The sequence below is a fragment of the Metopolophium dirhodum genome, chromosome 3, assembly GCF_019925205.1.
Source record: "Metopolophium dirhodum isolate CAU chromosome 3, ASM1992520v1, whole genome shotgun sequence".
Lineage (NCBI taxonomy): Eukaryota > Metazoa > Arthropoda > Insecta > Hemiptera > Aphididae > Metopolophium > Metopolophium dirhodum.
The window spans coordinates 33,185,566-33,197,013 of NC_083562.1; the positions used below are offsets into that span (position 1 = coordinate 33,185,566).

Sequence of the window (11,448 nt, forward strand, 5' to 3'; positions counted from 1 at the left end):
AAATTTTTATCATGTTTTATTGAAATTATAACTCATTGATACAATTAATTTCATAATTCACACAAATCATATTAAATCAATGTATAAGTTACAACATTTATCCATGTCCACTAAAAAGTAGTGCAATAATTTATAACAAAATGTCCATGTTTATGACTTAAACAATGACTTCATAATTACCCTAATATGTTAATTTATTTATTAAAATTTGAAACAAGAACATCAATAAAATTGTACATTCAAATTAATTATAACTAGAAAACAAAGCGGTTTACAAAACTAGTATAGGGATACAAACATAAATTTCTTCTTATAGACTATTATAATTATAACTAAACAGGTAGTAACCAATTGACTAGAAACTGTGTGAATTATCTGACTAGGTAATATATTGTAATAATAATAACTCTTTGTTTTTATAATGTAAATGCATTGTTGAAAATCGGAGAATTTGGTAAGTTTAAGGAAGCATGAGTAAATAATGATACAGGAAGCTTATTTTATAGATCACTGGAAGATTCATAATTATCATAATATATGTTATAAAATCCCGGCCAACTGAAACAACTGAGCACCTCGAAAAAGAAATAATTATTTGTAATAACAATATTTTTTGACATCATAATTACCACAAAACAAAAGAAGTACTACTTAGTTCTACATGTGTCATAGAGCTAACAATTAACCCTTTTTCATACAAACACTGGCAATACATACAAAGAGAAAATGACGCTCTTAGGATCCAGCAAGTGATAATAAAAATAATTATTAACAAAATATAGTTTTAGAGAAATTTGACTTCATATTAATAAACAAATATATTCAAGCTTCATGGAAGTTTAATTCAGGTGCAGTATAAAATAAGTCTTTCCCTTTATAAATAATATACCAATTAATCACACAATTTTGTGTATATGATACAAAATTGTGATTTAAAAAACATAAAAGCAGCCATTATTTACTTTATAATAACAAGCCTTCTTTATTTTAATAAGGCGTAATAAAGTTTATTTGAAATCCATCAACTAATTATTTGAAATTATAATGATGATTTGTTTTTTATTCAAAAGACTCATACAATTGTGTATACAATGTCTACTTTAATTGGTCAAATAACTTTTTTTTTTGCACCCAGATATAATATTGTAGTAACACATATTTTACATGTAGAATAACTAATTGCTCAGGTGGTTGCGGTAAAAACACTTACCAAAGGACAACTGATTTTATATGACCTAAATTTGTTTGTTATAAAATGTATAGATTATACCATAAACAAATTTAAACACATACTATTATCCTTGGAAGCGAAATCACAACTATTCGAAAATTTAGTTATTGTGCGTGTTTATGTTGGAAACTATAGTATTATTATACATGTATTTATAATTATATTATGTGTATGCATAATAATTATATATTTTGAACTTAACATTAGACAAAGACGAATTTCAATTATGTAGGAAGTTAAAAATTTCAATCGAAAACTATTCAAACTGAAAGTCGAAAAGAATATAAAACAATATAGTTTCCAGACTAAACACATGTTACATGAGCATTGGCCTAAGAGCTGTCAAATGTGTACATAAATTTATGCGTACTTTATATTATATACTTAAAAAGTAGATTAATTAGAAAGTGTATGGAAGTAAGATGTTTGAGTCATAAGTCTTCAATTCAGTATATAGAGAACATTTCAGTCCGTTTTTAATGTTGGAAAGTTTTTAGCAACTATCAACTGTTCGTGTGGGAAGTCCAGTGTAATGGTAAAGTGGAAAGCCATATTTGATACTGCCAGGACGTACTCGCTGAGTGCAAACCAGGTGAATGCTGAAACGAAAACGACAAATAAAAATTATTACACTATTTAATTTTTTAATATTGTGTTATTGAAAATTACCCAAGTCATGGCAGTAGAACCGATGTTTGATAAAATAAATTATTAATGTAAACGTCGACGTGATACAAACAGTGAATAGTATTTTCTTAATGGTATACGACAGACGCTGATGTTCCGTCATCGTTTTGTGTACCTTGTTAAATGTCTTAATCATAACGATCATGTACAACAATGAGCTGAGCATGAACAAAATGAAGATCTTCTCGTGCACGGCTAAACGACAAAACGTAGGGGTGATTGTTGTTAAAAGACAGAAGATTAAATAACAATAACAATATAAACTTGGATACGCACGATAGTTTTCTCTGTTGGATATGTAGGTTACGCCACAGATGGCGGCTATTTCGATGATATTGAGCCAGTAGCAGAGGTTTATGAGTATGTAACTGGTGGACTTGTCAGCGGCCTTTGACACCTGATTGATGAAATAGTTGTAGTACACCTGGGCGATGACCATACGCGGTCCAACGTGAAAAGCAACGGCTATCCGCCACATGTACGTCTGGGGCGTCACACCAGTGATGGCGCTAATCGACGGTATCACATTGTAGACCTGACGGGGCAAAAGAGCGTCGCTTTAGTAAAACCCAAAAACGCAGCATGCGACTCAGGATTTGTGTGCAACGAGGGACACCCGTGGCACTCATTGTATGGAGGAGAGGGGATCCATTTTTGAAAATATGTAAATAAGAATGTAGAAAATTTATCATTCATAAAAATTATAAATTACAACAATTAGTAATATATTAGGTATTATAATTCGAAACGTATTATAAAAAATACAGCAAACCCGTTGGACAAGACAATAACTCTATAATTTGAGTTGAAAAATATTACATTTTTAGTTTAAAACTGATGAATATTTTTTGAATCCGTCAATACTAAAGGACTAATATTAAAACTAATATAATTTGACTAGGTATGTTAAAAACCTAGTTAGTGAAATTCATCACTCACCTACACCAATGATTAATTTTGTTTAGATTTATTTTTATTAGTTAAAAAATGTATATTAAGTAATGAACGTATTACTGTCTGAATTTAATGAAATACATTGAATGAATACAATTTAAACTATAAATATAATAATCCTTTTATGTAATTATGTCCGTACGCGTAGTAAATTTAAGTGTCACATAAGACATGTTAAACTATGTCTTAAATTACATACAAATTTAGTATACATGCGGTTATAATACACTTACAACTATTAGATGTTTTTACCTCAGGTAGTCGCGTGAGGTAAAAAAATTAAGTGGCGGACTGGGGGAAAAAATCGGCACGTGAAAATCACAATTCAAGTGGCCATCATTTAGTTTCCTATCATTCTTAATTTAATAATATTTAATTTTTCCATCTAAAATTCGATAACATATAATATTGTATTTTAAATTTTGAGCGGAGCGATAAATGTATTGATTTTACAGAAGTGTGTTTTTTGGTGTGTCCGTTGTCCGTGTAGGTACACTGTACACAATAAGTAGTCGAAACATGCTTCGATTTTTAACTTTAGAATCTTTTCTGGTGAAAAAGTGAATCTAGTTGGTGCAATCGAGAAGTCTAAATAAAAAATTCCAAGAAGTTTTTAAAAGCGACGGGAAAAACAAAAAAAAATAATAAAGGATCAACGAGTTTTTACGCAAAATCAGTTTTCAACAAAATCAATGTAGTTTTTTTGGTCCAACTGAAAAATAATAACCGTACTCTTGAATAAGTCACTGAAAGCTTATATTGGCATTTTTAAAATAATTTGACTTTTTTAAGCTTTTATAGGCATAAGAAATTTTTGATTTTTGTTAGTATTTTTAATTGTCGATAAAAAATGTTTGTTCAGTCTAAAAATTTGAAAACTGTTTACAAGATTCCTAATAAGTTGACGATGACATTTCAAAAGATTTCAAAAAAAAGTTGAGCGTATTCACTTATGGTTTACTTTTTTTACGAGCGTCTATAATTAGAATTTTGATCAAATTTATCAAAATCACGAAAATCTGTAAACTATTTTGAATTAGAAATTAATAAAAATTTTTTTTACATCTAATATTTGAAAATTGAATAGAAGATTAATTCTTATAGGTTTTTCTACCTATAAAAAAAAAATTACCGGAAAGTAAAATTATTTTTTTATGAATCTATTTGAAGTTCAAATTTTTACTACATTTCATTCATCTAGTAAACTAACAATTTCTCATCGCAAAATTATTTAACTTAGTTGTAATTCGAAAACGAATAATAATTGTAAGTATAGGTATACATTTTTTTTTCTTATATATCAACAATAGGGTATTTAAACAGCGGCTCACCCGGCATTTTCCCGGCTTCCCAGCGACCCAGTCCGCTTGCCTCTGCAGTGTATATTAGTATTATTTATTACGTTAAAAATATAATTTGTAACTTCAGTGGTAGTGGCGGTATCTTTGTTCAAAATTCAGTGGCGTATACAAGGGGGGGGGGGGGAAGAGTGGCTCAGATCGAGGGGCCCATTGGCTTTGGAGTGGATAATCTTCCATATTGTGTTTGATGCGGGGTTGGCACAAAAAAGCCCAGTCCGAAAAAACCCGGGCTGTTTTTCTAGTTTAAACCCACTTGATATTTTGAAAACCCTTAAAAAACGGGGCTGCTTTTCTGGGTTAAACCCATTCATTATTTAAAAAAAGACCCATAAAAAACCTGGGCTGATTTTCTGAATGAAATAGAAATGCACTCAAGTTTTTTTTTTAACTCGTGTTAATTCTCAGAAAAATTGTATTTAGGTAGGTACAAGTAAAGTATAAAATAAAAAAAATTACACACCAATAGAAATCTTTTATTTTTAATAAAAGGTATTAGCATTGATTAAATATATATTTAATCAATGGTATTAGGTAACTTCCCTGTAAATACTTAATGAATAATCCAAACGACATAAGAACTAACAACAAAACAAAAAACTTAATAATAATATAATGCTACTAACGTCAAAAACAATTAACAATTAACAATTGGGAAAAGGTCGGAATGTTAATATCTAATATATTACTTTGGTGGGTTTTGGCGGTGCCGTTATAGGTATAAGGCGATAAGGGAAAAATCAAAAAACCGTGCAGCTAATATATAGAAAAAAAATTTCCGATTTTTTCGGATGGGTTTTTTCAGAAAAGAACCCGATAAAATCACACATATTACTTATACCGAATATTCACCCTCTGATGTTTTTAATGCTGATGAAACTGGTTTGTACCTTAGAGCACTACCTGAACATACTAATGTACTTAAAAATGACAAAGCAAAAGGAACAAAAACATGTAAAGAACGAATGACGGTAATGTTTTGTGTCAGTATGACGGGAGAAAAAAAAATACTCGTTATCGGAAAAAAACCCGTTATCTGGTTGGGTTTTTTCTATAAAGCTCGGGTTTTCGCCAGCCCTATAGTTTGATGTGAATTTTGAATCAATTCAAATTATATTTATTGTTCCTTATTGTTAAATGGTTTATTACCTATGTAAAAAGTTTTAAGAGGGTGGGGGATTTTCCAATTTCCCTCTCGCATTTAGCTATGTAATTTTCTTTTTTTGATCCCTTTCTCTTTCAGACATCGTTCGCGATGTGAGAAAAATGTTCATAATACTAACCAATTAATTGTTTATTTTTGAAATAGTAGGCATAAAATTACAACCGTAAATAGTATTAATTAAAATGAAATGATAGTATGATTGTAGTTTAAGAGTTAAAAGGGCCCCACTAAGTGTCGGCCATCCGGTGTCTTAGGATCCAATGGATCTTTCATAATTTAATCCGGACTTGAACACCATACCTCCTCCGGCCCATTTCGAAGACAACCAGGGCCGCCCTAAGGGGGGCGAGCAGGGCCCAGGCCCTTGGCCTCGCGTTTGAAAAAAGTGGTAAAATTGGTTTTTGCCCTGAGTCTCGAAAGTCCTAAGGACGGCCCTGAAGACAACCTTTGATTGACTGCAAATCTATATTAATGTACTCACTCGACAATGCGTTTCGTGCACGTCATCGTACTGGAAGACGTACGCTGTTGCTAGGCACGTCAGCAGTGTGATGAGTGGCAAAGACACGCCAACGAACGCCAGTTTGCGTATGCTCAGGTTGAAGAACAACAGCATGTGCTCAAGCGGGTCGTCCGCCGGTTCGTCGGCGGACTTGACGACGGCGGTCTTGGTGGTCATGTCGCGCGACCGTGTAAACCACCTACGCTAGGACTGGGGGGGCCGCGGTCGAGCACAACACCTGTCGACAGAAACACACGCGACACGGAACGATAATGATGATGACAAGGGCCACGACGACGACGACGACGGCGGGCAAACAGAATCACGTTACTTTTTCAATGTCCACTGGGTTATTAAACACGGCGTGCCGGCCAGCCGGTGTCACCCACCGACGAGTCGCGACGTGGTCATCGCGCGACCGTCACCGCCATGTCTGTTACTGCGACGGGCACGATAGTCGTCATATAATAATAATATACCTACTATCGTGACGTCCAATGTCGATGACGACGGAATTTCTGACCACGTAACGGCGGTTACTGTACGACGGAGCGATCGGGTCAAAAGCGGAAGACTTTTGCGCGTTTTATCGCGTACCATCGATTTATGTGTTATAGTATTTTATCAAGGCGGTCGGCGGCGTGTGCGCGCGCGCATTCGGCGTGTCACAGAATGTGAGGGAGACGGTGCCGGCGCGAATCGTCGGTGAGCGCGCGCGCGCGCGTGTCAGGAACGGTGCAAAAAGTTATAGCGCGCGCGCACGCCGCCGGCGAGCGAGCGTTTCGCCGCCGTACACGTTTTTAGCACACAGGTCGGCGGCGGCCACGTATTTTTAGCCTTCACCGCGCATATTAATTATTGTCGCGGTTCCCGGCGTGCGTGGGGCGTGTGTCCACGACACACGTACAATGTAATACACGGACACTAGGGTAGGCAGGTAAGTAGGTACCGTGTAGTGTGTTGTACTATTGTATAACGATCGCGTGCGCTTGGTTTTGTTGTTTTGGGTTTTGTTCGCGAACGCGTGAAACTACAGGGCCGCAGCTGCGCGCGCGGTGTATTGACGTATGCAGTATATATATACCTACTATACACGTTGTTGTTGTTATTGTTTACACAAAAACATAAGTCGTCGCCGCCAAACTCGAGCGCAACGCGCACCGTAGTTGGTGTTTTCGCGTTATTTTGTTTGTTATTGTAACAAACGCGAACCAAAAACGTTTTTTACGACACGACTGCGTGTCCCGGAATTCGATGATTTTTTTGTTTGTTTCGGTTTCACTGCGATACGGACGACGCTGAAATTCTATATATAGAACTGGACGAGGTCGAACGACCTCTTCCGCGTTCGGTTTCTGCCGTTCTTTTTCAAATCTAGCCTGTACGTTTTTTCTCTGGCTAGAAGCCAAGATTTTTCTCGCGCCGATATCGGAAACCGACAAAAGAAAAAAATTTTACAGCTTATTTTTAGAGCCCGGGCTACCGGTCTTACCTAGAGATCGTTCCATTTTCATTTTTTTCCTACAGACTAGAGTTTGTTTTCTTCTTCTTTCATACGGCTTTGGTAAATTTATTGTTAATACGGTTAAACGTTCGATAAACATAAACGCGAGAAAATAAAAATTTTCAAATGCAAACAAACATCAAATTATAGTAAAATAATACCTAATTATTTCATAATTGTACAAAAATATGTATTAACAATACGTTAATTATGCTTAACAGCATTGACATTTGATACCGATATTGCGTGATCAGATAATGTCTACCGGTATGTGACGCTGCGATAGTAAAACTATAAGCCATACCAGTCTGGCAGTCTATTCTGGAATACCGTAAAACCTATATTATAATATACCATGAATCTTGATACATATGTATACCGGTATTGATTATACCATAATCGTATAAGATACCTTTTGAATTATAAATTATAATAAGATACGTACCAATTAATCATCATTATACACAATACACAAAATAATGAAATGTGAAAATGTCCTATTTAAATTGCGTGCAGGTGTCTGAAGACACAAATATTTAACAATTTTTAATTTATCTGAAACAGTCATATAATCATACTGTTGATATTTGTTTTCAGTATAATAACGCGGTCCACAATATTGAATATACCATTCAAGTGGTATATGAACAATCACCAGTTAAATGAAAATACCGTCAACACTACTTGTCTAAAACCAAATCACACAAGTATTACTTAAAATTGTTGATCCACTTGAATGCTTCCCACCGGAAATGGCGCGTGTGGTCACTTGTAAGCTTCTCCAGTCCGTGGTCTCAAGCACGTGGCACGTCCCTTCAGTGTTGTCAGTTTTTTAAACTTAGCAATACCGGCATTAAGAAATTTCGGTTTCGGTTTTGGTTTTGTATACCGGTTTCCAATTTTCTTTTGCGAATAATGAAATGGTTATCAACATTTTAATCACGATCTCAATTTTATTATGAGTATTAATTATGCGTATTAATGAAATATACGTATTTAAAAACACGTCAATTAAAAAAAAAAATAACGATTTCCAATTTTTTCCGGTTTCGGTTTTGACTTTAATACCGGTATCCAATTTTTTTCGGTTTCGGTTTTAAAACGGTTTTACCGGTTTCTGAAATCGGTTTCAAACCCTGGTTTTTAGCTCTTATTTATTCTTTTTCTATAACTAAGAACCCGTTATTGTCTCGTCCAATACACCTTAGCCAGTTACCAACAACCCTTATAACCGTTTAAACCGTTTAACTCATAGATAATAATATACAAAAACTGGATAGGAGTCTTTATACTACAGCTGCAACCGATGGCTAATATTAATATATTATACATTAAGAGGACGTCACACCCGCACGTGTTGTCTCCGTCTTGCAAATGCACAACATAGCAAAAACTGTTTTGAGCGGGATAACATTTATCTTTCTGTGTTTGTAGTAGTGGCTCCAAAATTTCTGAACATATAAAGTAGAAAATTATCTATGCAACAGCGTGCCTAATTTAAGATAACATAAATACAATAAAAGTTATTTGCTTCTAAACATTTGGTTTTTTGTTTTATTCGTTTGCCTTTAAAAAATGAATGGATAGTGCTATAAAGAAAAAACGCACGCTGTTGCACAGATAAAGTTCTTCTTTACGTGAAAATTTGGTAGTTCTACAACAAATATGTTGCGAGAAAAGTTGTCCCGCGCAAAACTGTTTGTGCTATGTTGTACATTTGTAAGACGGAGACAACACATGCGGGTGTCACATCCTCTCAAGTACTAACTATTAAGTTTAACTAAGTCAAAATTGTTGTTTGATAAATTGTCAAATTTTTAATTCCTAACTAGTTATATATATTATTATATAATATATTTTAGATTCTGAGCGAAGCGATGAATGTATTGATTTTACAATGATGTGTGTTTTTTTTTTTTATTTTTGTGTCTGTCATCACCTTTTAGGACAGTAAAAGTGCTTGGATTTTCTTCAACAGTAACTTTTCTGATAGGAAAGTGAATCTAGTTGGTACTTTGGGGGGTCAAAAGTAATAAAATTTCCCAGTAGTTTTCACAAGTGACGTGAAAAACAAAAGAAAAATTAAGGAAAAACGGGAATATTTACGCAAAATCTGTTTTCGAGAAAATCGATTTTGGTTTTTGGTGTAACTCTAAAACAAATGACCGTAGGGACATGAAATTTTGACTGAATGTTTATATTAGCATTTTCTATACACCATAAAATTTTGAAAATATTTTGACTCTTTTTGAGCTGTATACAGACATTGTCAGTTTGCAATTTTTTTAGTTTTTTTTTCTATAAATATCAATACAATTTTATCTGTTGAGTAAAAATGCTTGAAAATATAATAGAAGGCTCCTAGGTTATTGTTTCAAAGGCAGATGAAAAAAATTAAAAATCCTTAGTCACAGTTTTTATTTATAAGCATTTAAAGTTCTAATTTTGACAAAATACGGAAAAATCACGAAAATTAGCAAATTATTTTGAGTTGAGAATTCATAAAAATTTTTCTTTTTAAATAAATATTTTTAAAGATTTGAAAATGTAATATAAGATTACTCATAAGTTTGTCTACCTTTATCAAAAAAAAAATGTCTAGAAGAAACTTAAATTAAATTTTTATGAGCGTCTGAAATTTATATTTTTACAACATTTGATATTTACTCGATTTCTCATGTAACAATTTTCTTATTTTATTGTAAATAAAAAACGAATGACTGTAGATACTTGAAAATTTCACTGAATGTTTATATTAGCATTTTCTATACACCATAAAATGTTGAAAATATTTTGACTCTTTTTGAGCTGTTTACGGACATTGTCAGTTTTCAATTTTTTTAGTTTTTTTTTCTATAAATATCAATAAATTTTTATTTGTTGGGTAAAAAAGCGTGAAAATTTAATATAAGGCTCCTGATATATCGTTCTAATAGCAGTTGAAAAATATTAAAAATACATAGGCACAATTTTTTTTTATAAGCATTTAAAGTTCAAATTTTGACAACATTTATCAAATTTATAATTTATTAATTATTTTGTAGTTAAAAATGTATAAAATGTTTAACTTTTATGGCTAAGGATTGAAAATTTAAAACAAGGCTCCACGTAAATAGGTTATATATAAATTACTTTATTCACAATAATATCATCAAATATACTTATTTCATAGGCTCCTATCATAGGCTGACTGCATGACCGTTTTCGCTCAGAATCGTTTTTCTTATACAATGATATTATATCATTGAATTCAAATTTTACACCATCCATTACAGTGACCCACTTGTAACCTACTGTACAGCAGAGCGACATCCAATTATCCACCTTTTTATTTTTTTTCACTATTATTTGTATTAGTTTTGAGTATAACTCGCGCAGGTACCTACAACTGTCATTAAGATATTATTGTAAATTGGAATTTTACTCCGTTAATAAAATATTACTAATATTATTATTATTAATAAACATTAATAATACATGAATACATTAATATTATACAATTTACAATAATAAGTCATATTAATAATGTATACTGTGATAAAATTTTTTGGTAAACATTGCCTGCTTTGTTAATGGCGATCGACTTCAATGATAAGAAGTCTCCTTCTAGGCTATCTAGTTGTTATATACACCTATCTATGGTCATACAACAATATGCTATGGTTTTACGTGTAATAATTAGATTTTATATCAAAACCACTTTCTTTGTCATACTTGGTTTTCTAAAATGTGATCTACTGTTCCCCGTCATTATCATTACCTAGTAACACTATGACAAAGATTTGCCTATAATTTGCTAACGTGGGCTATTTAATATATATTCTGGTAAAAGGGTAACCAATTCTGGTTATTCTTTTTAAAATTGCATACCTACTTGCATGACTAAATAAATTAAATTAAATTAATTTAACCATGCCAACGTCTTGGTAACAAAATTATCCACTCTTCTAATCAAAACGTAGCATTTGATAGTTTTGTATTTTTTTGAAATATTATATAAATGTAAAGTTAAAATATAAAGTATGCTTTTACCAATAATTTGGCAAA

At 32.7% G+C, this 11,448-nt stretch overlaps 1 protein-coding gene across 2 annotated transcripts; it reads right to left on the reverse strand.

Annotated features, from left to right (window-relative positions):
• LOC132941448 (post-GPI attachment to proteins factor 2-like) lies at positions 1–6,604 on the reverse strand. Of its 2 annotated transcripts, XM_061009503.1 has the most exons (5): positions 6,229–6,604; positions 5,877–6,135; positions 2,195–2,453; positions 1,901–2,113; positions 1–1,830 (listed from the first exon to the last, which is right to left on the reverse strand). In XM_061009503.1, the coding sequence occupies exons 2-5, from the start codon at positions 6,072–6,074 to the stop codon at positions 1,697–1,699; spliced, it is 804 nt and encodes a 267-aa protein (XP_060865486.1). In that variant the 5' UTR covers positions 6,075–6,135; positions 6,229–6,604; the 3' UTR covers positions 1–1,696. The 2 variants fall into 2 exon arrangements, with proteins under 2 accessions (XP_060865486.1, XP_060865485.1); XM_061009502.1 differs by having other exon boundaries at positions 5,877–6,602.
• Positions 6,605–11,448: the final 4,844 nt, after the last annotated feature.